Source organism: Taeniopygia guttata, chromosome 4A (assembly GCF_048771995.1).
Source record: "Taeniopygia guttata chromosome 4A, bTaeGut7.mat, whole genome shotgun sequence".
In the NCBI taxonomy this organism is placed as follows: Eukaryota; Metazoa; Chordata; class Aves; order Passeriformes; family Estrildidae; genus Taeniopygia; species Taeniopygia guttata.
In genome coordinates, this window is record NC_133029.1 from 5,895,524 (window position 1) to 5,923,049 (window position 27,526).

The 27,526-nt window shown below is 57.3% G+C and overlaps 1 protein-coding gene across 3 annotated transcripts in view; it reads right to left on the reverse strand.

Moving 5' to 3' along the window:
* Window positions 1-24,078, reverse strand: part of STARD8 (StAR related lipid transfer domain containing 8) — a 41,143-nt gene extending 17,065 nt beyond the window's left edge. The window contains exons 1-2 of one of the 3 annotated variants that reach the window (XM_030272481.4): window positions 23,840-24,078; window positions 21,647-21,680 (exon numbers count right to left, since the gene is read on the reverse strand). In XM_030272481.4, the coding sequence (XP_030128341.4) occupies window positions 21,647-21,680; window positions 23,840-23,884 (79 nt within the window). In that variant the 5' untranslated portion in view covers window positions 23,885-24,078. Of the gene's footprint in view, window positions 1-1,302; window positions 1,520-13,616; window positions 13,782-21,646; window positions 21,681-23,839 lie in introns of those variants that run through there. The other 2 variants (XM_030272483.4, XM_030272482.4) reach the window with 2 other exon arrangements.
* Window positions 24,079-27,526: the final 3,448 nt, after the last annotated feature.

Genomic DNA, 27,526 nt, shown 5'->3' on the forward strand with positions numbered 1-27,526 from the left:
CTGCCACCGCCCTGGCATGGGCACGAGCCCTTGCAGGAAGGAACAAGCACTGAATTCCCAGCAGAGGCATGAATGGTTACTTTAGGGCTCTCTTCTTCCCTTTTGCAATACAAAAATAACCCCAAATCGAGTATTTCCCAGCTCAGCACAAAATCCTTCCTCCTTCCCCAGCAGACTCAGCTTTGTTTTATCGACCGGTCCCTGCTGCCCAGGGGAAGTACGGGTGCCAGCGTGTGCTCCTTCCTAAACTCCTGAAATCCCATCCCACATCAGAAAGATCTGCAAAATGCAGGAGTTTAACCCCAAGGAGTCCTGGATGTGCAGCCCAGCACAAGGCCCCCCTCAGCCCACAGGGATGCAGTCTCAGAACCCCTGTCCATGCAGGGAGCCCTCCAGGCACCGCCACACATCAGGGCATAACCCAAACTCCGAGCTTCAAAATGCAGCCAAGGGACATTTCTCAGGGGGACACAGGTCTGTGTGCCCAGAGGAAGGACTCACAGCTCTCTCCCATCAGGATCCCCTTCTGCTGCACCCCACATGCACCGGCACCTCTTGGGCATCGCTCACCAGAGCTCCGGGGGCATTTCCACCTCCACCCCCCAGCTCCAAACCCCACTCTTTTCTCATTCCTCCTCCTGAAAACTGCTTTTTAATCAGCGAACTGGTGTCAGCAGGTGATGCCACATCCCAGAGCAGGGCTGGCACCAGCACCATCACACCCCTGCCAGGGCCAAAAGGATTTTGGCTCGGGAAAGAATCGGAGATCAGGAGGAGCTGGCACACGGAGCTCCCAGCGGCTTGGCTGCCTCTGGCAGAAATAAACCCAAATATTGCCAGGCTGAAGATTTCTTCTGCCTGCTGCCCCTGCAGGGGGGAGCAGAGGGGGAAGGAGAAGCTCCTGGCGGTGTGACTGAGGCCAGCCCGGTCTCTGTCACTGCCACCGCCCCTCTCATCCCTGCCCCTCTAAGCCCCAGCGGGGCACGGAGCTCCTGCACACCCCGCTGCAGCCCCGCTCCGGGCACGGGAAAAAAGCTAAAGGAAAATCTGGTTTGCGAGAAAAGATTTTAAAAAAACCAAAAAAAAACGACTTAACAACAATACAAGCGACACCTCTGAACCCTGCCCTCGCCCCGCTGTGTAAGAGCCAGAGCAAACCGCCCTGCTGCACAGGAAATGCTGCTTCCAAGAAACCTCTAACAAGAAAAAAGGTCATTTTACAGCCTTTCCCACCTCCCCCGAGAGCGTTTGCTGTCTGCAGCCTCCCATCCAAACACAGAGCTGGGACACGAGCAGACTCACCATGGCAGGAGCTGTTAATCCCGGCTTTGTTCATTGGAACCCGTGGCTTAAATGCAGAAAAAAATATCAGCATGACCCCCAGCCTCCTTCACGCCCTCCTCGGCCACCCAGCGCTGTCCACCGGCGGCAAGAGACCTTCCCACGGGCACTCCATGGCAGAGCTGCAGTTTTCCCCCCGGCAGGGCCGTGCCGAGCCGAGCCGAGCCGAGCCGAGCCGAGCCGAGCCGAGCCGAGCCGAGCCGAGCCGAGCCGAGCCGAGCCGAGCCGAGCCGACGTGTCCCCGCCGCCCCGGCAAACAGGACATCCCGGCCCCGCAGGGCTGAGCGCCACGGCGGGGGTGGGAGCGGCGGGGAGGCTCCATCCGGTACCGCTCCCAGCCCCGCCGTCCTGCCCGCCACGGCACGGCACGGCACGGCACAGCACCGTCCTGCCCGGCACGGCACGACACCGTCCTGCCTGGCAAGGTACCGACCTGCCCGGCACGGCACGGCACGGCACGGCACCGTCCCGCACGGCACGGCACCATCCTTCCCGGCACGGCACGGCTCGGTACCAACCTGCCTGGCAAGGTACCGACCTGCCCAGCACGGCACGGCACAGCATTGTCCTGCCCGGCACGGCACGGTGCCGACCTGCCTGGCACGGCACGGCACAGCATCGTCCTGCCCGGCACGGCACGGCACCGTCCTGCCCGGCATGGCACTGTCCTGCCCGGCCCGGCACGGCACCATCCTGCCCGGCATGGCACGGCACAGCACTGTCCTGCCCAGCACAGCACGGTCCTGCCCGGCACGGTACGGCACGGCACCGTCCTGCCCAGCCCGGCATGGCACCGTCCTGCCTGGCATGGCACGGCACTGACCTGCCCGGCATGGCACAGCACGGTGCTGCCCAGCATGGCACCCCGGTGCCGCCAGGTGAGCCGCAGCTTTCCATCCAAGCGCGGTGCTGGATCCCGGCGCTGGGAGCGGGGCCGCTGGGCAGTCTGAGCAGGACACCGGGATAGAGGAGCGGGATGGACACCCCCAAGCCCAAACCCGCTCTCCTCAGCAGACATCAGCCACACAAACCACTGGCCCTGAGCCTCGGCTGAGGCTCCTCTGGGAGCAGGAGCTGCCGCAGGTTCTGTGTGCGAGGCATGGCAAAAGTGACAGCCAAGGCTGTCGGAAATTTCCCAGTCCCTCAAGATACCGAAGAGGACTAAAAGCTCAAAAAGATGGTTCAGGGACACGAACAGCAGTGCCTGCAATCTGAGATATCCAGAATAAATCACCCAATTCCCTACAAATTTCTGGTTTGTGCTGAACCCAGTGTGCTCCACCTGCCCTAGGAATGTTTTTTGCCCGTGCAGCAGGAGTTGGCTCATCTCTCAGCCCAAAGCAGAGGGGTCAGCACGGTACAAGTAAGAAGCTGTGGCTGACACAGGATTAGTCTCTGCAATGAAAACCACATTCCCTGTGCCTGCACTTCCCAAACCAGAGCTTTGGTATAAATAATTTCCAGAACGAGCTGAGCATCATCTCACCTTGTTTCTGATTCCCGGTGAGAAACACCACAGGTGTCTCATGCCTATCCAGGGATACAGCATTGGAAAACATCCCACCCACCCTCAGCTCACACCTGGCAGGTCAGACCCTGCAGATCCAGGCCCCAGAGGGGACCCCAGCTTGTCAGACCTCGCTGCCCTGACAGGCTTGACAGCGATGGAAGCTCAGGCAACAGGCCCAATATCATCCCAAAAACACAGGGGACAGTGAAAGCTGCAGAGAGGGGTGGAAACACAGCAGGGACATCAGGTGTAGGGAGGTCACTGAGTCAAACAGGAGCAAATGGTCTACCTGTTTCTTCATCTCACAACTGCAATGAAATTATGTTGGGGCTGGAGTTGAAACTCAAGGCTTCCATTCCTTATGGAGCTAGCAGAAGATGCCAGGACAACAGGACGATGGCATTTTGGAGAAGTCTTAAAGGATGTCACAGTTTTCCAAAGAGATAAAGGAACATTTCAAAAAAATACAGAAGTCTCCTTGCTAGGAATGTGGGGAATGTCGGGGAATATTATAAAACAGCATGAAAAACCTGGCCTCAAACAGTATTAGAGACTCTTACACTGGTCTGACAGACAAGATGCTGAATCCCAGTGGAAGACCAATCATGGGAATGGCAGAGTCAGCTTACATGGCCCCATCCATCTGCCTCCCACCAGAGAATCCAGCACAACCGGGTCTGCCTGTGCCCCTTCCCACAGCCAAGCCCACCCTGCACTCAGGCATAGACCAAAACGGGGCCCTTTACATAAAAATCAGCATTTCTGAGGAGCCAAGACAAGCAAAGCCTTGCGGGACACAGAGGAGAGCCATGGATCAGGAAGGATCCAAGGATGCACAAAGGGATCTGGGCTGCTCCGTGGCTAAAAGACAATCCCAAATTCAAGACCTTTGCTGGAAGCAATGCTTCTCAGACATGATTCAAACAGCTCTTCAGTTTGGTTAATTAACCAAGCACTTCCCGTCCTTCTGAGGGACTTACAGGCACAGGAGCTCACACCCCTGGCACAGCTGCTCCGGCTCACGGGAAGTTATGACGCCGAGCACACCAGAGCCAGAGCGGTGGCTGCCGACAGCAGGGTCAGGAGCAGAGGAACAGCTCCTGGGGTCAGGAGAAGGAGAAGCCCTTGCTGAAGGGGTCAGCAGGCAGCAGGAAGCCCCAATTCCACACATCAGCCGCTTGCAGTAGGAAGCAGAGGCCGGTTACTGGCAGAGCAGTGCCTTTGGCAGGAATGGGCATGTTTGTTCCAGCTTCCCTTCCATGTGACAGCCCCTCTGTAAGGAAAAGATTTGTCACAGCAAGGCCCACTTGGGGTTTTTTATCTGGGCCTGACTGCACAACGGCCTCACTGGTGCTCACAGCTGGACATGGTGAGGATGGGGCTGCTCGTGGGTGACAGATCCCCTCCTGATGGTGGGCTGGTGCCAGGGCTGGCAAAGGCTGTTCAGAGCTTCCCAGGGGTGATACTAAGAACACTTTGCCCTCAAGACAGCCATTCTGGAATAGCCACTGCTTTCACACAGGGAGGAACCTCCCCAGCCAAACCCCCACCACAGCAGCTGTGCATGGCAGGGGAGCCATCCCTAGCATGTCCTTCAGAACAGCACTCTAAAATGCTCATCTTCCCCCAAGCACATGTTCCTTTCCAGCCCCAGCAGTGCGCAGCAGTTGCCTCACTGGTGTTCCTGAGGAAGCAAAGCTCTCTCCCAGTGCTGCTGGCTGACGTGTTTGCAGTCAATCAATCAGCTTACACCCTTCTAGAACTTTATCCATCTAATTTTATGGGTAATTTTTGACTCACATGTGAGTTTTCAGGCAGCACACCTCAGCATCTTCCAGGATGAGCAGCACCTGCCCACAGCCCCATCCAAGACAGCTCGTGCCTTGATTTACCAAAATCCCAGTCCCAGTGCCTGGGCCCGTGGCTGCCCACCCAGCAGTGCCTCACTGAGAGCCACAGCCGTGCACACATGGCCAGCCACGCTCTGCTGCCCTGCCTGGCACGTGAGAGGTGCCACTGACCCGTGACCACACTCAAGGACTCGCTGCTCTTCCCGTTGGCTGCTCACCGAGTGCTTCATTCCCACCTGACCACAGGGCTCTGCAGTGGCACAAGGTCCCTGCAGGCTGAGAGCACCAAGTGGGGCTGCAGGAGCTGATCTTTGCTCTCCTTGTTCTCCAGAGCATTCCCAGAGAGAGAGGTGGGATCTGGCTTCTCCTCCCCCTTCCACTGTAAAATACCCCTGTGCCCATCCCCGCCCAGGACTTTGGCAGAGCTGGAGCTGAAGGGGAGCAGTGCTGGAAAAACAGGGAAAGCACTGACAAAGCCACCAGTGCATCACTGTGCCACGATGGGCTGAGGAGCCTGGCCAAGAAACACAAATGCTCAATAATCCACGGAACCCAGTCTTACACAACATCCTCCGTGCTGCCAGGAGCCCTTCACGGCTCAGTCCCTGCTCAAGGAGGAGCACAGAGCAGGTAAATCCCAGGTGAAGCAGCTGGGCAGGTGACTGGCTCTGCCAGCACAGCCAGAGAACAGCCCAAGAACAGCCAAGGTCTCTGTGGGCAGTAAGGAGAGATGGGATCTCTGAGGATTTGAGTTCCATCCCGAGCCAGCACTGAGCACTCAGGGGGATGTGGCCCTGCCAAGAAAGATGTTCTTAACTCACACAGTTTCCTTCTGTCCTCGGAGACCACTGATAAAGTATCAGTGACCCTTATCAAACACCAATCGTTGAGACTCCTGACCTTGCTGTCTGCATCTTCCCCAACCACTGTGTCCAAAAAAACAGAGACAAGGCTCAGGCTCCTTCCCCAGGACCCTGCCTGGGGGACCCCAGCCCAACACTCAAAGCAAAAATTGACACCCAAAGCAGGGAGAGAGCAGGGCAGGAAGGAAAAGCGTCAAGCTACAAGCTGAGCCAAGGGTCCAGCACTGCTTCCTGCCACGGTTCTGCAGAGAACTTCACTAATGAGCCAACAGCTGCAGCTCCTAACAGCGTTCACAGAAACAAAAAGTTAATTAAAAAACAATCCCTGCTGCTCGAGCAGGTGGGAAGGCCGTGGAGAGCAGGAGAAGAGAGGCACCCTCAGAGTGTGGCTGCAGCACGGTGGGCATGGACAGCCTGATCCCCACCACAGCTTCCTCGGGCGGAGGAAGAGCTTTGGGCACACCCAGCTCCTCTCAAAGCAGGCTGCCGGTGGGGAAGGACGATCCACCCAAAATTCACCAGGTCCCAGCCTGCTCCTGCTGCACCTCCCTGCACCCGGGACCCTGCGGTACCCAGAGCTGCCGGACACTCGCCCAAGCTCAGGCTGGCAGCCCCGTGCCCAGGAGGGACACCAGGCACAAAACTGCAGCTCACCAACAAACTCTGACTGGTACCACTTCTTCAATCCCACACCACCACAGGGATCACAGAATCACTGGCTCTTGGAACTACAGGATGGTTTTGTTTGGAAGGGACCTTTCAGCTCATCCAGTTCCAACCCTGCCATAGGCAGGGACACCTTCCACCAGACCAGGTTACTCCAAACCTCATTCAACCTGGCCTTGAACACTTCAGGGATGGGGCAGCCACAGCTTCTCTGGGCAACCTGTGCCAGGGCCTCAGCACCCTCACAGGAAAAAAATTATTCCCAGTGCCTCAGCAGCACCTGAGGGTCACCTCTGACCCCTCTTTTTGGACACTAAGAAAAGATATTTTATATTTAAACTGTGTGCTGTTTCTTTTGTGCTGGGAACTGTCCTCACCACATCAACCAGAACCCCCTGTTCCCTGCTTCCTGCCACGCACACTCCATCCTCAGAGCAGTGTCACCTCTGTGCCTGGCCCAGCACACAACCACCCCGGTTTGCAGGTGATGCAAACCCAGCCAGCACCCTGCCAGCTCGCTGCCTTTAACCTGAGGCAGCCCAGGTGCTCTCAGAGGCTGCCTACAGAGCTCCAGTGCTCCCAGTCCAGCCACTGGGACCACCACTCCTCCGGCTGCCGGGGCAGAGCGACACCCCAGCGCTGCCGGGGCCTGGAGCCAAGGCAAAACAATGGGAGCCATTTACAGGGCAGGAAGCTGCATCTGCTGGATGAAACGCTATCTTCAAACAAGACGTGTTTGGATAACTCCAGTTTCATAACTCGCCTCTTCCGATGTTAGGAAATCACGGTAATAAAAAGAAAACAAAATGGGGGAGAAGAAATTTGGCACGGGGAGCATCGGGGAGCAGCTTGAGCCTGGGGGAGCCCAGCCTGGGGTATTGGGGTCTGGCTGCAGCCAGGATCAAAGTCTGATCAAATATCCCCGGGGAAAGAGTTAAATCTGCACTGCCCAGCCCAGGGGTAGTGAATGGTGATGATCTGGTGCATTACCACCTTGGCCTGCTTGGCTTTTCAGTGGCAACCAAAGCCATGCTGGGGGAGGGCAGACAGCCTCACCAAGCACAGGATGCAGGGTTCAGCAGCTCTTATCTTCATCATCTTAAAGATAACGGAAGGCACGGCCTGAAAGCACCCTCGACACCCGGTGGATGCCAGCTCAGCCTCAGCAGCACTGCAGGGGCACACCAGGGACCCCAAGGCCCTGTGACAGCCAGCCCAGCCAGTGCCTCCCACAGCTGCCACCTCCATAATTCGGGACAAGGAGCCAAAAGCTGAGGTCACCCCGCTTGGCTGCGGACCCTCCCCAGCACCCACCTCCCCTCCCCACCCTCCCCAGGCCAAATATAAATTTGCTTACAGGAAATGCCTTAAAGAAAAGGCACCTCCCTGCGTCCCGAAGAATGCCCAGAAAATAAACTGTCTCTGGACAAGAAGGAAATGGCTTTTTTTTTTTTAAATCACATTGCAAAGTAGGTTTAACCCCTTCAGTCCCTGCTGCAAATGCAGCCCCTGTGTGCCTCAAGGAATCTCAAGGTGTCTGGATTCTGGATTGGCAATCTGAGAAAAGCTTATCTGTGGCATCACCAGATCCTGAAAAAAAAAGCCACAAAATCCAGAATCCAAACACAAACTCTCTGTCTGGCAAGCAAAGCATGGGACCCCCGAAAGGGGCTGATAGCTGGGGACCCACTCTTGATCTCAGAAAAGCTCTGGCTCCGTTCCCAGAGCCGCTGGGCAGAACGGGAACTTGCACAGCTGTTGGCATTGCTGGAGCTCCTGCACTGCAGCCAGGGGGGCAGGGGGCTGCACCTGTGTCCCCCTCCCCACCCAGACCCTTTCCACAAGAGCCCTGAGTGGGGTGTGTCACTCACCCCCCGTCGGAGGGTCCCTCAGGGGCCGTGCTGGGATCTCCAGCAGATGGAAATGTGGTTCCTGAGCTTCTTGAGGAGGGCAGGGATGGGGTACCCCAGCCCCTGCAGCCCCCCCAGCCCCACAGTGCAGCTGCTCCAGCCCAGCAGGGACACACGTGGAGGCTTAGGAAGCACAAACGCTGCCTTCACACCGACGTCCTGACACAAGGCACAAGAAAGCAAAAAGAGAAGAAATACAGGAAATCCAGGAGGTGGAGGAGCAGCTGCCTCCAGCAGTCAGTCAAGGACAGAGCAAAGCCAACATCCCCGTGTGGAGAGCAGAGGGCTGGCTATGGGACATCACAATAAATTAAACAATAAATAAGCTCAGTGCCAGGATCTGGCAGGGTTCCCATGCACTCACAGGTCACTGCCACAGAGAGGGCAATTCCATTCTCTCTGTACAGCAGAGGACACCGAAGCAGGAGCAAGGCCAAGGGCACAGCCAAAGCACTCCCTGTGTCACCAGCACCCCTGAACATCCCCTTGATAACTAGGCAGAGGCCCTGCGTGGTTTGATCCAATTCAGCTGCTGCTGCAGGACGCCTCCAGTGCTGCTGTGGTCTGGAATTTCTCGGCGCAGCAGCGGCGCTAGAAGGGCTGTGTGGAGGTGTGAGGCCAGGCGTGGGAAAGGGAAGCGTGGGGTCAGCTGCCTCTTGGCTGGGAAGCAAATGTCTGTCCAGAGCAGCAGCCAGGGCTCAGGGTTCAGCAGCACATCACCTGCCTGGAGAAGAGAGGCAACTTCTGCCTTGTCCCTGATTTTGCATTTTGTGAACGTCCATTGTTTTTAGCTGGGGGAGAACCACTGCTTCCTACATCCTTGCTGCTCCCAAGAAAGCAACACCGCAGCTCCCAGGACTTCATACCAGGAGAAATCACACAGCCACAGTCCCTGTGTGCCCCCAGTGTGTCTGTCCAGGACGCTCATGCCAGTGACTCTCTCCGTGCAACAGCTACCCTGGGATATGCTCAGGAAGGTGTCTGAAGGCCATGGGCAACCCTCTGCCTGGAAAAACAGAGCTGGAACAGCAGCCCTGGCTGCCCAGACATCCTGCTCTTGCCCAATGACACTGATGAAACGAGGTCAAGTGCCCTCTGCGTCACTGCTGTGGGCACTGTCCTGCAGCCTTGTGACACGCCTGCCCAGGGTCAGGTCCAGTTTCAGCTGGAGCAGAGAGGGAACCGGCCAGCAGCCCCAGAGCAAACCCCACCTGCAGCCTCAGAACCACCCCTGCCCCCAGCCTAGCCTTCAGCACTGCCAGCAAAGCCTCATCCTCTTCACTCCTTTTCCTTTTTTCTTCCTTTTCCCTCTAAATGCCAGCTTTCTTGTCCTCTCCACCTGCACCTGCAGGGCAGGAAATCTCCCAGCTCACCCAGGCTGGGGCACACGGGACTCCTCGGGTTCAGCACCAGGACACCCCGGGAGAAGCCACCAGCTCCTGCTCTCACTTAGGCAATGGGAGCAAGCCTTGGCTGCAGCACCCATGGAAATCCAGATGTTCACCACAGGATCATGCCAGATGTCCCAGGACTTATCCTGACCACCCCACCAGCCTGTCTCCCCTGCAGACCCCCAGGCTTTGACACTGCACCCCTGCTGGGATCCCATGTGCCTCCAGTGCAATGGGATAAGAAGTGGCTGAGCCCCTGGGGAAGGTCGCCTGAGCTGCTGAAGTTGTTCCCAGCGCCCGTTAACGTTTGCTCTGCCCGTAACTGGCACGGGTGACAAGTGGCCTGTGGTGATAAGGGCTCTGCAAACAGCCAGGCCAGCACCCATGCGGCACGGGGACCTGACAATGATTAACCCAGCAGCTGCAGGGGACAGCAGCAGGCTGGGGACACGGCCATCCACGGCTGTCACTGCACCTGGAGGCAGGGGACACCTGGGGACCCAGAGGGAGCCACATCCCATGGGATCAGGGTCACACAGGCATCATCAGGCAGAGGGTGACGAGCATGGAATGGGCAGAGTGAGGCCAGCACAGCTCCACACTGACAGCAAACCTCCTGCAGGACATGCAGGTAACACACCCAATGAATCAGAAGGCAAACGGATAACAAAATCCAGAAGCCCTCACCTTCCAGCACCAAAAATTATCCTCTCACTGGAAATGTAAGGACAGACCGGGTCTCTTTAAATCCCCACGCCCAGCCCCGCAGCCTGGAAAGGCTCACATGTTGCCAAGGTGCCTGTCCAAATGGCAGGAACCAAAGGGCCACAGCAGCTCAAACATTAACCTGCCGAGACCCCCGGCCTCGCAGGAATGTGCCTGTCCCCTCCGGAGCTCTGCTCAAAGGTTCACAGGCACTGCTCTGCCCTGGCCACCAGCCCCTGGAGGCTCCAGCTGCCTTCCAGCACAGCTTTCCTCCGGTGCTAAATCCCCCCAAACACCTCTGTCACATGTCCCAGCAGGGGTGGAACACTATGTGCGAGAAGGAAAGTTGAGAAATAGGAAAGCCCAGGTTACAGGGAGACATTCCCATGCTCAGTAAACCTGTGACGTGGTTTGGGGAGCTGTTATATCCCCGTGGCTCCTCTTGCCTTGGAGTACCACCGGTGCTGCAGCAGGACCAGCATGGGCACAGCGTGGGATGGGAAGAGTGGCAGGGCAACAGCATCTCAGCTTTTACAGCCCCCACACCACTTCTAAAGCTTTTTACATGCATGAAACCAGCTCAGCTTTCATCCCTGGGCTCTGGTAATCCTTGTCACCAATTCAAATGGGCAGAAGGGACAGAGTAATATTTCTGCTATGGGGTTGGGGGTAGGAAAGGAGACCCCCATGTAAGGGGATGCTCTACTGGGCCAGGGAGATGAGCCCTGGCACAGGGCAGGAGTCCCATCACACCACAGCCCCCCCAGGTCCCCATGCATCAGGGCCACAGCGACCACTGCAAAGGCATTCTCTTCCCCACAGCCCTGCTGCCAGCTCGCTGCCTGAATTTGGGGATTAAACTCCCACAGACACCAAATGCAAAAGCCCTTCCAAAGTCACACTGAGGGCAAAGGCAAATCCCAAACTCTGTAACAGGAAAACTGTCTCAGGCTTTTCATGGAGTGATCCCTTGAAGGAAGGAGACTCTGTTCTTCTCTCTACTGGCAGCAATTTACCCTTCAGTGCCAGCCAACTTCCAGGCTTGGTCCTTCTGCCCAAAGTCACGCAGCAACCTCAGCATGCCCTCGGGGAAAGGGCGACCTTTCATTCCCCCACTCACTTCAATTGACTTTGAGAACCTTCAAATCTTTTTGAAATTAATACAAAACCAAAGGGAAGTACTGACGTGCCCTTGGGCACAACCACATTTTGTTCTCTTACGAAACCGAAGCATTGGCAGCCTGTCCTGTGAACACAGACCAGGGTTTGGGCATTGGAGGCGATGCAGGCAAGGAATTCTCAACGGAAGCACGGCTGGATTTATGCAGTCAGTCTTTTATCAGAAAAGGATTTCTTGGAGGAAGTGCAAGCACATGGCATGAACGTGAGCTGCTCCTCAGAAGGAGCTTTGATACCTGCTCCATGCTGGAACTTCGTGTTTTGCCACACACAGAAAATACCAACAAGCTTTCAGGACAATGGTGGGAGCTGATTTTCAGGGGGAGATTGATGGGATACGAGCTGATCCGTGGCCCCTGCTCCTGTTGGCACACGTGTGCCAAGAGCAGCAAGGGGTGAGTGCACAGCCACCTCCTCACTGGGCTTTGGTGAGAACGCAAACAGAAAAAGGCACAGCCATTGATAACAGTTCACGTATGCAAGTGGAAAAGAGTGTGGATTTCTGCCAAAAATTCACAATATGCACTCCAACACCCAGGGACTGTACAAAGGTCTTTAAGTAGAAGAGGCTCTGCTGCCCTCGGCACAGGGAGCATTTCAGAACACAAAGCACAAATCCAAAGGCACAAAGGGCTGGTGTTTGAGCTCGGCACATCAAAGAGCCCCTGAGGAAGCAGCTTCTCACCTCGGCAGCACGCTTCCCCGGAGCACCGCTGGGTCACAACGTGACCAACGACACAGGCGCAGCAAACCCACCCATCCCTCCCAGCGCCAAAGGGCTCCAAAGGAGCCGAGATGCCACAAACGCGCCAGGATACAGAGCCCAGCCTCCCGCACTGCAGTGAGAGAGCCTCATCTGGAGTCCCCTGGCAGATGGCAAATTCCCGGCTGTTACGGTGAGCTCCTGGACACCCTTTTGTCCCCCCTTCCCCCGGGCCTCTGTGGCTCTGATCATGATAACCCCTGGATCCTCCTTCCTGCCCCAATGGGGTTGGCAGGGAGCCAGGAGAGCCCACTCTGTCCAAAACCTATATAGACCCCTAGAACTTCCTGCTCTTCCTCTTTTGCCCCGCTCTCCATGGACACCACAGAATAAAGAGAGCTGTTCCAACATCCCTGGGGTAAGAGCCTCTTTTGGATACTTTTCCCTCTCCTGGTATTTCCTCCCCTCGCAGCCCCATATCGCTGAGCTGGTCGGATCCTAGAGGGGGCTGCGTGGAGAGGGGGGAAAACCATAGAAATAACACCCGGCCACCAGGCTACCCGCACTAATCCCGGTAAAGGAGGCGAGGAGGAGCCCCGGGACAGCGCGGGTGGCCCGAACCCGCATCCCTGCGGAACGCGCCGAACCCGAGCCCGGCCGCCCCAAAGGATTCTCGCCTCACACGCTGCCGTGACTCAGCCGGGAACAGAGGATCCGGTACTGCACGAGGCTGTCAGCAGCTGCATGCCAGCTCCAAGCTCCTCATCCTCATCCTCATCCAGGCAGCGAGTCCATCCCGACACGGGCACCGGAGCACACGCATCCCACCCGGAGCATTCTGGTGCTGCTGGAGGCAGCAGCGCTCTCTGGAGCCGCGGCTGAATCACAGAATCGCATTCGGGTCAGAAAAACCCGCTGTGACCACCGAGCCCAAGTGTTCCCCCAGCACTGCCAAGGGCACCACCAGCCCATGTCCCCAAGTGCCACAGCTGTGCAGGTGTTAAATCCTTCCAGGGACAGTGACTCCACCACTGCCTTGGGCAGCCTGTGCCACTGGACAGTCCTTTCAGAGAAAAAATTGTTCCTAATAGCCGACTAAACCTCCCCTGACACAACTTGATGATCTTAGAAGCCTCTTCCAACCTCATGATTCTGTGAACTTGAGGCAGATTGAAGCCCTCACCTTCCAGCACCAAAAATTATCCTCTCACTGGAAATGTAAGGACAGACCGTGTCTCTTTAAATCCTACACAACTTGATGATCTTAGAAGCCTCTTCCAACCTCATTATTCTGTGATTCTGTGAACTTGAGGCCACTGTGCCTGCATCACATCCTGCCTACTTACTCCCCTACACACAGAGCTGTGATTTCAAAAAGGGATTCTGCCAGGCGTGCGCACAGCCCAGCCGAGCCAAGGAGCAAAGACAGCAGGTTGCGGGGCGCTTTCTCCCAAAATCCTCTCTGAACTCAGTCCCCGCGCCCGGGTTCCCCGTTTACCTTCAGGCTGTGCTCTCGGGGCACCTGTCGAGGGAGGCGAGGGGGCTCTGGAGGAGCGGAGGGCGCGGGGGGACGGCGGTGGCCGTGCCCCGCGGGCAGCGGGCGGGCTGGGCAGTGCCAGCCGGCGCTGCGGCTGTTGTCGCTGTGAGCTGGGAGCAGGTGCGGCGGGGCTGTGCCCGGATCCGCCCCCCAGCCCCGGGATCCATCCCCCCATCCCTGAGATCCGCCCCCATCCATGCCCAGCACCGCCCGCCCCGGGGATCCGCTCGCCGCCCCCGGGACCGCCCCGCGCCCGCAGCCCCCGGGCCCGGCTGGAGGTGCGGGGGTTCCCCGGTGCCGCGACAGGAGGGACATGGAGATGCTCCTGGGACCCCGCTGGCAAGGAGCCAGGATGGGAGAGCTGGGGGAGTTCACCTGGAGAACGCTCCAGGGAGAGCTCAGAGCATTGGGACGAGGGATGGGGGGACAAAACAAGGGTGAATGGCTTCTCACTGAAAAAGAGAAGGGTTACGTGGGGTGAAATTCTTCCCTGTGAGGGTGGGGAGGCCCTGGCACAGGTTGCCCAGAGAAGCTGTGGATGCCCCATCCCTGGAAGTGCCCAAGGCCAGGTTGGATGTGACTTGGAGCAACCTGGGAATAGCGGAATAGTGGAAGGTGTCCCTCCATAGCAGAGGAGGGAATGAGATGAACTTTAAGGTCCCTTCCCACCCAAACCATTCTGTGGTTCTGTGCCATATGTGAAACCCAGTGGAACCCCAAACCCCATCCATGTCCTGCAGTGCCTCAGGCCCCCGTGCCCCCCCAGCTCAGCCATCCCTCTCCCTCCACTCCCAGACTGGCAGCAGCAACTGCAGGGCCTGCAGGATGGGGACACCAACAGCTGCCACCTCCCTGCAGGGCTGAGCACCCATCAGGCTGTTCTCCCCACAAAGAGGAGCCCCAGGACAGCTTCTGGACACACCTGGCTGTCCCCAGCTCTCCCTGTGGGTCAGACCCAGCAGATGGAACAGATGGGGTGGAAGCCACAGCGAGGCATTGAGAGGAGCAGTGGGGTTGCTCGCAGGGACTCGTGTCCCCAAAAACCCACTTGCACTGCTCTGTAGTTACTATTCCAACAGCACAGAGTGAGGAGAACCTTCTTCACAGCACACACACCTCACAGCCTGGCTCTGGACTACACACTCCTGTCACACCAGAGGGGCACAGCCACAGGTGATTTGCAAGAAGGAAAAATGGTGCTTAGAAAAGACTTGAAGGATGAAATTTTTGTGAGTAATGAGAGGTGAAAGGGCTGGAGGTCAGGAAGCACCAGCCCAACCATGGAGGGAGAGGCAGAGGGTGAGATGGAGGCAGACAGCAATCTGGGGTGGGATGACCAGAAAAGCAGGAGAGAGACCAGGTACGTGTCAGGGATGCCAGAAACCACCTTTCCTCTGGAAATCACTGCTTGGAGGGATGCCCAAGCTCCCAACACGGGAGAATCAAGTTAAAAAACAGGATTTTCCCCCATTGTTTTCATAGTCTGAGAGGCACATCTTCCTTCCTTCCTTCCCAAGCTCCTGACTCTCCTCCCACCAACCTCTGCCCCGCCGCAGCCCCCCTGCCCTGGCAGGGAAGGGACTCCAGCACAGGCTCAATGCGGCTCTTGTTGGCTACAAAGTCCTCCCGCAGCTTTGTGCGTGACAGCCCCTCGCCGGCTGGACCCGAGGGGCGGGCAGGGGTGGCAGGGGGTGGCAGGGGGTGGCAGGGGGTGGCAGCAGGCAGCTGGAGCCCCGCAGGGTCAGCCCCAGCCAAGGGAGAAGCTGTTCAGCCGGGAGGATCACTGCGAGGTCATTTAGGCTGTGAGCACCCACGGGCAGAGGAGGGGTCAGGATTATAGTTTTCTGTCATATAAATACAAACAGGGAATGGGGTCTGGGGCATGTGTGTCACACCCAGCTGCCAGGGGACTCCTGCCTTGCTAATGCATTATCCATGGCTCCTGATTTTCCACTGCTGTGGATGGAGAACAGGAGAAACTCGTGTTATTTTCACATGAAGGGTGCCACCCCCTGGCAGAGCTGGCCCAGCCTGTGCTGGTACCCTTGCTCACCTTGGGATGCCCCATTTATTTCTGTCCAGCTGCCCTAGTGCAGAACACTTGTTGGCTTTTCCCAATCCCCAGCTCTAAAAGCATCACCCAGGTGCTTCCACTGCAGCCCTTTCAACCACAGAGTACTCAGCAAATCTCAGAAGGAGCCCCAGGCCCACATGGCATCCCTAACACCCCTGAAAACAGTGAAAGTGCAGCACAGAGAGCCCAGAAAGCAGCTTTGCCCATCCAACTGGAGCTTCCAGGACCACAGGGATGTTTCAGCACTGGCCTCACACCAGCCGGAAGGGAACAAACCAGCTCTAGCCAAGAAGAGGAGGATGGCTTCAATGTCCTTCATGAGAGGAAAATCAGGGGAAAGAGGTCGACTGGCACACCCGAAATGGCAGCTGGAGCCGTGCTGCCAGCTGCATGAACACAGCAGGCGGGATCTCAGCAGTGCCGAATTCCCCAGCTTCCAAAGGAGGAGGGAGGAAAAGAGAAGCTCAGAGACACACACAACAGCATCATTCATGGAGCTGGGTTTGTGCAACAAGGGTCCTGTGTCTGGCTTGGAGCTCTGGGCAATTAAAAGAGCAGCCACAGATCTAGGAGAAACAGCAGGAATTTATCCGAGGAATCCGGATTATGTGGCCACTGCTGGAGCCGAGCAGAAAGCCCCCAGCTCCTGGAAGGCAAAACGCTGGCAAGTGACGAGCAACCAGCTCCATTATCCAGCTGTTCCTGCCTCACCCACCCGTCAGAGCCTCCTCTCACCACATCGGGGATGGGGGATCCCTGCTGCTGCTCCTGCCTCCAGACAGGCCCACCAAGGGGAGGGTGAGGGCCCCGTCCCCAGCCCACACGTGGGCCTGGCTGCAGCAGGCAGGGGTACGAGGGGCTCAGTGCTGCAGGGCTGCTCGGGGGACACAGGGCAAGCCAAGTGGTCCCAAAGATAAGGGCAGCACTTTGCAAGTCTAAGAACGTGGTTTTCCATTCTGATCCATCCTTAGAAGCATCCACGGGGTCACCAGCACATGGGAAAAGAGACAGGATGCTGAGCAATTTTGTGAAAGGAGCAACCACAGACCCTCCAGGAGACCCCAGAGAGCATCTGTGCTGCCTGCTCTCCTGTGGGTGATCCCAGAACAATCTCCTCTCCCCTACAGGCGATCCTGTCCCCCCTGATCCATGGGGCAAACAGCCCCTGGCTACCACATGCCACCTGTGCCAGCTCTGAGCCAGGCAATGTCACTGGCATGGGGTCTGGCAATGGGAGAACTTTAGAGAACTGCACTTCCCCCTCACCTATAACAAATTAAGCCTTTCTTCTCATCCCTGAGGAATAACCCCTGTCCACCCAGCGTGTTTTGGGCCATTCCTGAAGGGATCACTTATCAGCAGAAAGAATGAGTCTCCAGGTGTGAGGTGGAATTGTTCACTAAGCATCACAGCCGATGGAGAAACCAGGCAGCAGCAGTTCCTCCTTCACACAACCCAAAATAAACGGCTTTCAAGATCATTACCCACACCCTGTTATCACAGGCATCTTTACAAGCCACATCAAACCAGTTTTTGCACCGGAGTTCCAAATGAACAAAAACTCCTTAAGCATTTTCACAGCCTTGACAAGATGACTGATACACGCATCATTAAAACATTATCAAATACAAAATCATGCTCTTTCTTTGATGAAAAGTGGAAGCTCTTTTCACCTGACCGATCACCGGGCGGATGATTTGCTTTGCCAGCCGGCTCAGGAAAGTCCTCGCTTTGGTTTTGGCATCACTCAGACGGGACAGACAGCTGGGCACGGCTCGGAACAGCACCCAAATCGCTCGGGTTTGGAGGGAAAGCTCAGCCCCTTCCCCCAGGGCCGGGCATCACCGGGGGGTGAGGTGAAGGTGATGCTGAGCCGCGTGTTCCACCGGCGCCCTCCCAAAACCGAGTCACCTCCACCCGCTGCCACCTCTGCTGCCGGGGGATGTTCAAAGCCCTGCAGAAGCACCAGGGCTCTTCATTAAGAAAAGAAGGAATTAACGTGATCAGACTGGCCTGCCAACACCTCACACTGCTTTTTCCCCATCTGACCTCTTGGGCTTTGAAAACAAACTCCTGTGAGCATCACGCAGCGCCAGGAGGCCCCCACAGCCCCTTTGCACCAGCTTTGCCCAGAAGGACTGAGGGGCACTTCAGGCACAAGGATTACCTTCCTGTGCATGTTAAGGCAGTTTGCATGTCAAAGTTCTGACCAAAGAAAAACCATTGCCCAGCCAAACCTTTCCACCACTTTTCAGTGTGTTTTCTCATTATAATTTCAGTGAAATGACCACACTCGGAACTTCCCTCTTGCTCCTTTCAGTCTCATGCAAACCCCCCGAGGATGCAGATAAAAATGTACTTTCCTGCCTGCAGTTACTTTTCCAGTCAGTCTAAATGTCTCCTTGCTGCCATGGAAAAAACTTGGCGACACTCCGGGCACGAGGTGGCTAAAGGGGCTTTTTCCCAGCTCATTCCCTGCACTTCCCACATGCTCTGAAGCTCACCAACACAGAAAAACCTTCTCTCTAAGGCAGGCTCTTCCTTTCTGGCCTTCAAAGAAAATCCCCCAACCTGTGAGCGGATCCTGCTGTCCAGAGGGGGGAATCTGTATTTTGTTAGCTACAGGAAACGGGAAAACTTCCAGCCCTGGAATTAAAGCCCAGAAGGAAGGAGCTGAGCTGGGGGAGGGGTCTCTGTCACTGCAGCAGTCATCAGGGGGTCAGAGCTACACAAATTTTGCAGGCAGAGGGACACAAGAATGAGAACTGGTGATTCACCAGCCAAGCCTGAACCCAGGATGGTGGGGAAGAGGAAGAGGAAGGAGCATAGAATCCCCTCATCACATGTCCCACCAAAGCCACAAATAACCACATTCGGTTCAGCTTTTCTACTTCCCAGTGCTCTGACCCACACCCAACCCCATGACTGCCTTTTCCACCATGTAAGAGCAGCAGTTTCTCAACGAGTTCCAGAAGTGCCCAGAACGGGTCCCTGCTGCCACATCCAGCATCCCACTCAGCCCATGGGCACCCCTGATCTCCCTGACTCTGGTGCCACAGCCAGAGCATGGCCCCAGTGCCAAGAGCAGCAGCACTGGCCCCTGCATGGCCACACATCCCAGGACAGCCCCCTGCCAGCCCCCAGCCCCTCTCCCTTCCAACACATTCATGGCAAAACCAGATCCCAGTCTCTGCTTCTGCCCCAAGCCCAGGGAATCACAGCCAGGGGCTCAGGTCAGGTGAGGAACAGGGGCCTCAGGCCACAAACCCACCAAGTCAGCACAGGAGAATTTTGTGTGAGGAGAGAAGAGCAGCTCAGCTGTGACAACACATCAACAACAGCTAAATTTAGCAGGTTATTTTCGGTGATCCAGATGCTGAGTAAATACAACCTTATTATTTCATGCTGGGGCAAAAGTTCAGCCGAGTCCCTTGTGCTGCTTTTCCCTGTTAGTTCACCACATCCAGCTGTAGGAGCCCACCCTGAAATGCTGCAATGTCACCAGTGTCTGGCTGTGCTGGCAGGAGCCAACAGCTCCCTCCCTGTCCTTTAGCAGCAAGAGGAGCCAGTGCTCCATGACACGGGCAGGGCACCCCCCGATCCCTTTTGGAGGGGCCTGGTGCTGCTGTTGGTAGGAATTGTTTTATTCTGAGGATGCAGTTCTCAGGTGCATGGCCAGGCTGTGAGCCTTTCCTTTCTTCAAGCTTTTCCTTTCTGCTCAGTCCAGAACAATACATGGGAAGTGAATGCTGGAGAGGAAACAGAGGGTTAGGAAATCCATGGAAACATGACCCAGCTGGGATTGTTCCAGTGCTTCAGTCTGGGGCTGTGCAGGGGCTCTGTGTCCCACGCAGCTGAGGGGACTGCAGGGTGGGGCAGGGAGGGCTTTGATGTGGGGCAGGGCAGCAGGAGGGACAGCAGGGACACAGGAGTCCCCATGTGCCCCACTGCTGAAACATCACCTCCAAGAAGGCAGATGAAATCCAAGTTGTTTTCCACCATCACTGCTGCAGGAGCTGCCATAACAGCACAGCCACAGCTCCAAACGGGGGCTGGGAGTGGGTCTGCCCTTGCCTGGAAAGCAGCTCAGGGAGTTTGCCACGAGAGCAGCAGTGCTGAAGGGGGAAAGTCAGAGGCAAGCTCTGGGAATTTATGGAAGAGACACTTTGCCAAGAGCTGCTGGGATAAAGCAGAACCATCTCCTCCCTGCCTCGTGCCACAGTGTGGGGAGCTGAGGTCCTTGTGCCACCCATCCAAGGAGACAAATTCATATAAGGGAAGGGAATGGTGTCCCCCAAGCCCACAGCCTGAATGCCCCCTTTGTCTGAGCATCTTCTGGGGACAATGAGTGAAGAGGACAGCAGGCACCTGCCCTGGCCCCTCCCCAGTGGAAGGCACAACCCCCCTGCAGGCTTGCTCCTGTCCAGTGTAATTCATGGGAAAGGGAGAACTCCGGCCTGCCCCAGGCACTGTGCTGCTGCAGGTCACAGTGACACCAGGAGCAGCCACATCACATCAAGTCACAGGTGACAAATGCCACAGTGAGAAACTCTGCAGCTGCTCAGGACAAGAGGCTCCTGCTCAGGACACGAGGCTCCTGCCCCTCCTGTCCCCAGAGCCCATGGCCCCCCAGCATCCCTCCAGCAGCCAGAGCTGGGACAGGGACATGTGACAGGCAGGTGTCAGCTGGGGTCATGTCAGTGTCATTGAGCCTTCATCAGGAGAGACCTGGATTCTACAGGCGGTTTTAACCAAGGTGAAAAAACCCCTATAAACGTTCTTTGCCCCAAAATCCCAGTCCCAGTGTGATCCATAGGAGCCTTCCCTGCCCCTTCCCTTCCACTGAGCTCTTTAACTCTTGACTTTTATATTCTTAATCTCTCCCGTGCAAGGGCCAGAGACCACCCAAGGTACCTCTGGGGCTCTCTCACAAAGCACCTTTTGTTACCCAGAGCTCTCCTGTGCTCTGGGCTCTCACCAGCCAGGCTCAGAGCTCACTTCACCCTTACGTGCATGAAAACAAGAGGCCCTCAGTGCATCACCCTTCGGGCAGGGAACTGCCTGCAGATCCCCAGGCACATCCCACGGGCTCCCTGCACCGTGGGGCTCCTTTTCATGGTGCCAGCAGTGTGGGCAGCCCCACTGCCCCACCTCCAGCACCAGAGCCACCATCCACGGGGTGTTTCTGAGCCCTGTGCCCAAAGCAGCAGAGCCACCCCGGCTCCAGGTCCCTCCACTTCCAGGGCCACCAGAGCCATGGCCATGTGTAGTACGGGACAGGCTTGACTCTGGGGGTGTCACTGCACAAAAACCCCCATGGGATGATGAAAGGCAGGACCTCTTTTCCCCTGCCACAGCCCCATCCCTTCCCAGCTTCCTGGTCCTGCTGGCACACATGCCCTCCTCCTCATCCTCCTCCTCCTCTCCCAAAGACCTCCCCAGCACCCACAAACCCCTCATGGATGGGCAGCCCCAAGGCCAGGCTATGCCCCCACCTTGGCAGAGGTCTGATCAGGGCAGCAGCAGCCGTGCACAATCGCCATGGATCAGCCTGCAGTGGCACTGCCAGTCCCTCTGCCCCACACTCATGGCTCAGACACTCCAGTCACACGAAGCTGGGGGGCTCCGAGCCAGGGGTGCCCTTCCTGCCCGTGGCACTGCAGTGCCAAGGCTCTGGAGCTCCCCATGGGATTATCTGCTGAGCACAAAGCTGCTCGCCACAAAGACAAGAGAACTTGAAAAGGAACCAAGGTCCCTTTGCAAATATATTCTCTTGAAAATAACATTTCTAAGGGAAAATCACGCTGCTGGCAGAAGAACCCAGCAAGGGGACATTCCTCCTCCCATGATCCCTGCTCACCTGCCCTTCTTTAACAGCAAGGGCACTCCTGCCCCAAAAATTATTGCTGCAGCTTACCTGCATCTTTTTTATCTTCTAACAAGGTGAATTTCTGTGAAGAGAAAGAAAAAACAAACCAGAAATATTGAAATATTTTTTTTATCATTTTTATTCTCACATTTGTGGAATGCTGCCCCTCACATCTGGGCTTGGTCCCTGCTCCAGCCTCCCCTGTGCCCAGAAGTGACCTGAGACCAGCAGAGCTGCTCCAGCCACAGAACAAGCAGGGCCTGGCTAAGGTTTCTCCCAAGGGCATCAGCCCCACTGGTTTTAAAACACCATCACCACTCCAGGGGCCCTGAGCACTGGGCAAAGGCTGTGTGCCCAGCGCAGCCACCAGCCCGGTTCCCGAGGGAAACCATGAGAAATGGGATCCACAGCAGCGCTTGGCAGAGGTGCAGGAGCAGCAGAAGGTGCCCAGAGCCCGGGAGGCTCCTCAGCCCCTCTCTGGGTGCAGATTGAGCCCCTCCAGCACCGGGAGATCAGGGCAGGAATGCGCCATGGAATGAGCCCGTCTTTCCCACGGAGCCCTGGGACCCCTCTTCCTGCGGGGCAGCAGGGCTGAGGATGGCCCAGGGAAGACAGGATTAACCATGTCCCTGCTGCTGTGCTTCCCACAGCCCCACCAGCCTGAGGGGTGCCATCACCAGGGCTGGAGTCATCGCTGGAGCTCACAGCGCGTCCCTGTCCCCAGGGGAGGTCACACAGCTCCTCTGGGATCATTTGGCATTGCCCAATCTGCTCCAACACCTTCCTTTTCCCATGAAATCTTCCACCAGCCATGGATCCACCTCATTTAGCCTGGAAAGCTTTAATCCCACAGACAGAGCCCAGCACGTTTCTCCCTGTTCAAGAAATTCCTCAGCAAGGAAGGTGAGAATTCCTCGCCTGTTGGTGGTGAGCAGCTGAGCAGCGCTGGCATGGGGAGGAGAGTGGGTCCAGGCTGCAGCAGAAGGCTCAGCCCTACTGGAGGACACTGGTGTCCACTGAAGGTCACCAGGAGGGTGGTGCCCTGGCCAGCTGGGCCACCAGACCCCACGTTGGGCCAGAGATGGGCTGAAGGCCGTGGACTGCTGGGTGCTTCCAAGGAGGCTGAAACCCAGAGTCTGTGTGGGCCAGGCTGGAGCCATCCCAAGCTGCAGTTGTGCCAGTGGCCATGCAGGACCCAGCGTCCCTGCCTGTGCCACCAGCAGTATGATGGCAATGCCAACACGCAGCACGCAGGGACAGGCAGGGTTAATGAGGACAGCTAAGCTCTCCAGAGACAGCGGGGACAAGACAGCAGGGACAAGACAGCCACTAATATTACCAATGAATTTCACAAATGTCATTTTTAGACTCAACTATTTTAAGCATTGCACTGAAAGCCCGGGGGGACAGTGTGCATTCCACATTCATTTCTCCACAGCAGTTCCACTCACCCAGCACAGCCCGGTGTACAGCACTGTTTGAAAAAGGGATTTTACCACTTTTCCCAACCTGAAACTCCTGAAATTCACATTAACTATAACTCCACAACCTCCCCAGCCCACCTCCCACCACACTGCATAGGCTGGGACACAATAAACTAACAGTGATCAGGAGCAGGCAGGGAGAGTCGTTTGTTATTAAGGTGACAGATGAAGAATTAAACCCTAAAGAAAAATCTCAGCTGTCACGCCATGAGAACTGCTGCTGCAGGAAATGAAAAACTGGGGGCCCTTGGCATTGCTGCTCCTTTGTCATCCTGCTCACAGCCACCCTGACCCTCCAGCTCGGCCGTGGCCCCACAGCCACGCCACGGGTGACCTGAGCCTCTGAGTGGGGAAGGATTTCCCAGCCTGAACAGCACGCAGGCAGGCACAGCAGGACTGTCCTGCCTTGTGCTGGCCACCTCGGGGGGCTGAGGGTGCACACACACACAAACACACACAAAACCACACAGACACAGCGACAGAGCCCCGCTGGCCGGGACACGGTGACCCGGGAAAGGGCAGCGGGCGAGCCCGGGACACCGGGACCAGCGCACCTACACATGACCCAGCCAAAATTAAAACCCCTCACATGCACGTGGGACGCGGGCACGACACCCCCCCAGAGCAGACACGGACCCCAAAAAAGCCAAAAAAGTCAAGCCGAGCCCGCCGGGGACGCGTCCCCAGCGCCCCTCGCAGAGGCTTCTCCAAACCGGAGCGCGCCAGGGGCGGACACGGCGGGGCAGCGCTCGCTTACCTTGGCTCTTCTGAAGCAAGCCCAGAAGAAATCCAGCAATGGCATGGTGTGCCGGGGGGCTGGCAGACCCCCCTAGAACGCGGGGAGAGCCCCCCGCGGCACCCCCATGGCAGCGGAGCCGAGCCGAGCCGAGCCGAGCCAGGGAGGGAGGAGCGGCAGGCAGCGGCGGAGGCGGGCCAGCGTTCAAACCCTGCACCGTTATTCAGTTGGTCGGGAACGGGCTTGGACGCGATTGAAATTCCCTGAAGATTGCGAGTTTTAAACAGCTCCAGGCTTTCCTTCCTGCCTGCTCCCATTCCCAGGCAGTGGGATGACCGAAACTCCAGAGGGGGACAAGGGGGATTTTGGCTGTCAAAGGCACATGTAGGATGTTAGAAACCCAAAGCCTCGACGGTTCCGATTGTCACTCCGGTCCTGCCCGAGCTGGCTGGCAGCTCCCGGCGCTCTCCTCTGCAGGCACAAGGTGTACCCAGCCCTGGTGCCATCCCTGGGTGCTCAGGTGCTGCTGGCCTCACCACGAGCACAGCAGAGCAGGGTCACCCAGGGCCAGCCTGCTGGTGGGATCCTAGTGGGGCAAACAACACAGGGGAATTCCCCCAGCCGTCAAATATGTCCGAGTCCTTCTCTCCAGCTATTCACAGTTCCTTATCTGCCTTCTGCAAATATCATTGTTCACAAGCCCCACAATAAAAGGTCACGAACATCGGTGCCAGCCTCCCACTCGCAGCCCCACGGGCCAGGATGCTTCTTGCAGGCACAGCAGAACACCCCACAAACTGGTGATTTGTGTCAGCAGTTCAGATGGAACAAGGGCAAGCAGATCCACAGTGATGCCTGGGCTCGACCCTGCTCTCACAGGGACCCTTGGTGGCTGTCACCCACCCTAGACTGGCATCAGGCTCTCCAATGCCATCGCTCCTGCCCACTGCCCATCTCGGGCTGGTGTCAGCTCCACTCTGACAGGACCTGCAGGCAGGAACCCGAGCCAGGGCACAATGGTTCTGCTCAGGATGTGTCTGTACCCAACCCCCAGCAGCTGGTGCCGGTGGCAGCTATGTCCAGGGCAGGCCAGGACGGGGTGCTGGGACCCCAAAGCATAAGGATAAAGGAGAAAAGGCAAGCACAAAAAGCACAGAAGGCCATGGCACAGCAGAGCTGGAGCAGATGTACCTGCCTGGGGAGGATGGCATGGGGCACTGCCTGAGCAGACCTGGGCAGCACCAGGGCCCTGGATTGGCAGCAGTGCCCTGGTGGCACGGGCACAGCTCTGCCCTGGCCCCAGCAGCCGCTCACAGGCAGCACCAGTCCCGGTGTCGGCTCCAGCTGCCTCCTTCCATCTCCCCCTCACTCATTCCTCGGCGGGCTCTGGCACCGCTCCCAGCCTTGGCACCAGCTGCAGCTCCTCTCCCTGTCCCCTGCACTGCTGCTGTTGCTGGGCCACTGCAGGGGGGCTGGGGACAGCAAGGCAGCACAAGCTTCCTACAGCAATCCCTTTTCTCCTCCCTTAAAAACCCAGGGGAAGACAGGGAACCCACCAGGGTCACCTCTCCTAGCAAGGATTTTCCCCACAGGATTTAGAAGTCCAATGCTGCTGCCCCCTCTCTGTAACTCACCCACCACTACCTCAAGAGCTGCAGCTTTTACCCCAAGGGCTTTCAAATAGTCCCCTGCAGGGATGAAGGCAGCTGGGGCACTGCTGGGGCACCGCCAGATGTCCCCATTCAGCTCCCTGGGCACTGCTGTCCTGGGGCTGAGGCTGCCAGGGGACCAGCACCGCGGCCAGGACATGGAAGGGCACTGCTAGCACAGGGTCCTGTGAAAGGCTCTGCCATCGTCATTCTGGGAGACTTCTCAATGATTCTGCAGGCTCTGGGACATCTGGGCCTGGGCTGAGGCTGAAGGCAGCTCTGACAGGAGGGACTGTCCCTTCAGAGAGGCAGGCACTGCCAGGCTTGGTGGCACTGGGCTCTTCTTCCCATCAGAGGCCCACCCTTCAGCACTGTGCATTGTTCTGGAGCAGGACAGGCCCTGCTGCTTCAGCCATAACCCTGCCAGGACCCAGAGAATAGCTCCTGCTGGCTCCAGTGGCATCAGGTCTTTCTCCCACTTCCTCCAATAGCCAAAAAAGCCAAGCTAGCACAAATAGAAGCAGGCTGTCTCCTTCCCAGGCCTGGGAGACAAACCACAGCGGTTTCTGCATACTTGTGTAGCTTCTTCCTACCCAGTCATCCCAAAAGCATTCCAGTAATGCTACATCTTGGATCCTTCCTCAGCATGCCAGGACACTATCCTCGGCAGGAATAGCTCCTGGGGTCTGGATCCATGGGGAAGGGGCAGGAGCTATGCACACCAAATGGGTATTTCTGCTGAGTGGCACAGGGACACAGACCCCACTGCTGCATTTGGCTTTTCGCAAAATTCCTAATGTACCCACTCTGCAGACAAGCTTGCAGGACAAGCAAAGCAATATCCATTCATTCTATAAATAAATACGTGTGTGTGCACGTGTGTGTGTCACTATCCTCCTCAGACACACGCGAGAACCCATTTTAAAGTTGAGTTAATTTTAAGAAGCTGATTCTAAGGAAAATGTCACCCTGTAGACATTCACTAAGAGCTTCCCACTGCTGCCCACAGTGCCTGGAGCTGGCAGGGACACCAGGGTGTCACCACCCAGCCACACACATCCTGAAAGTCACGGACAGGGTCGGTATTTTGGAGGACAGGTACAGCCTCTTCCCACCACAGCTCATTCCCTGGCAGGAGGCTCCCGTGTGGCCAGGGCCGGAGCTATTTCTGTGTGCCATGAGCTATTGCTGTCCGGCTGCTGCCCCGGTTCAGTGCCAGCTCCGGCTGGTGGCGGTCCGGCCGTGTCCCCGCAGCCAAAGGCACCGCTGGCACCGCTGGCACCGCTGGCACCGCTGGCACCGCGGGCAGGGAGCGGGGCTCCCGCGGGCCGCTGGCACTCGGGGATTTTCCACTTTCCGCCGTGCTCAGGCATTTCCCGAGGCTGGGAAGGGCGCAGCTCCCGCCGAGCTGGCGTTTCCCCATTAGCACAGCGGGAACAGGGACCCTTTTCTTCTCCCGGCACTGGCGGTGCTGGGCTGTGACACCACGGAGGCAGCGAGAACGTGGAAACTGCAGCCCCCGAGAGCAGCAGAGGGGAGGAAGAGAAGGCAAGGACACGGCTGAACCCCCCCTGTGCCCCCGAGCGAGCTCTGCCAGGCTGTGCCCGGGACCCCACGGAACCCCACGGAACCCCACGGAACCCCACAGCTGCCCCGGGCTGCAGCTCCACTGTGGGGCCACCACTGCTCAGAGCTCTGTGCCCCACTCCAGCCCAATGCCAAATGTCTCTGCTCCACCATAGAGGCACCACCCCGACCAGACCACCAGAAGCCAGCTGAGAGATGCCCAAGGGCAGCAGAAGACACTCCCCAGCTCCCACAGCTGCCCCATGCCACCAGCGAGCCCCCTGCCTACTTGCCACCACTGCTTCTCCATTAAAAAGTTCCTCATTTAAAATAATCCCGATGTGCTCTGGTCTCCAGTGGCTCACGGGTGGGATGTGCCGGGCAGGGACACGCTGGGAGGGTTCAGGACACACGGGGCTGTCGGCATTGCCACAGGCTGCACCGGAGCTCCAGCCCGGAGGGAAAGCTTCTCTCTGGGATGGGCAATTAGGCA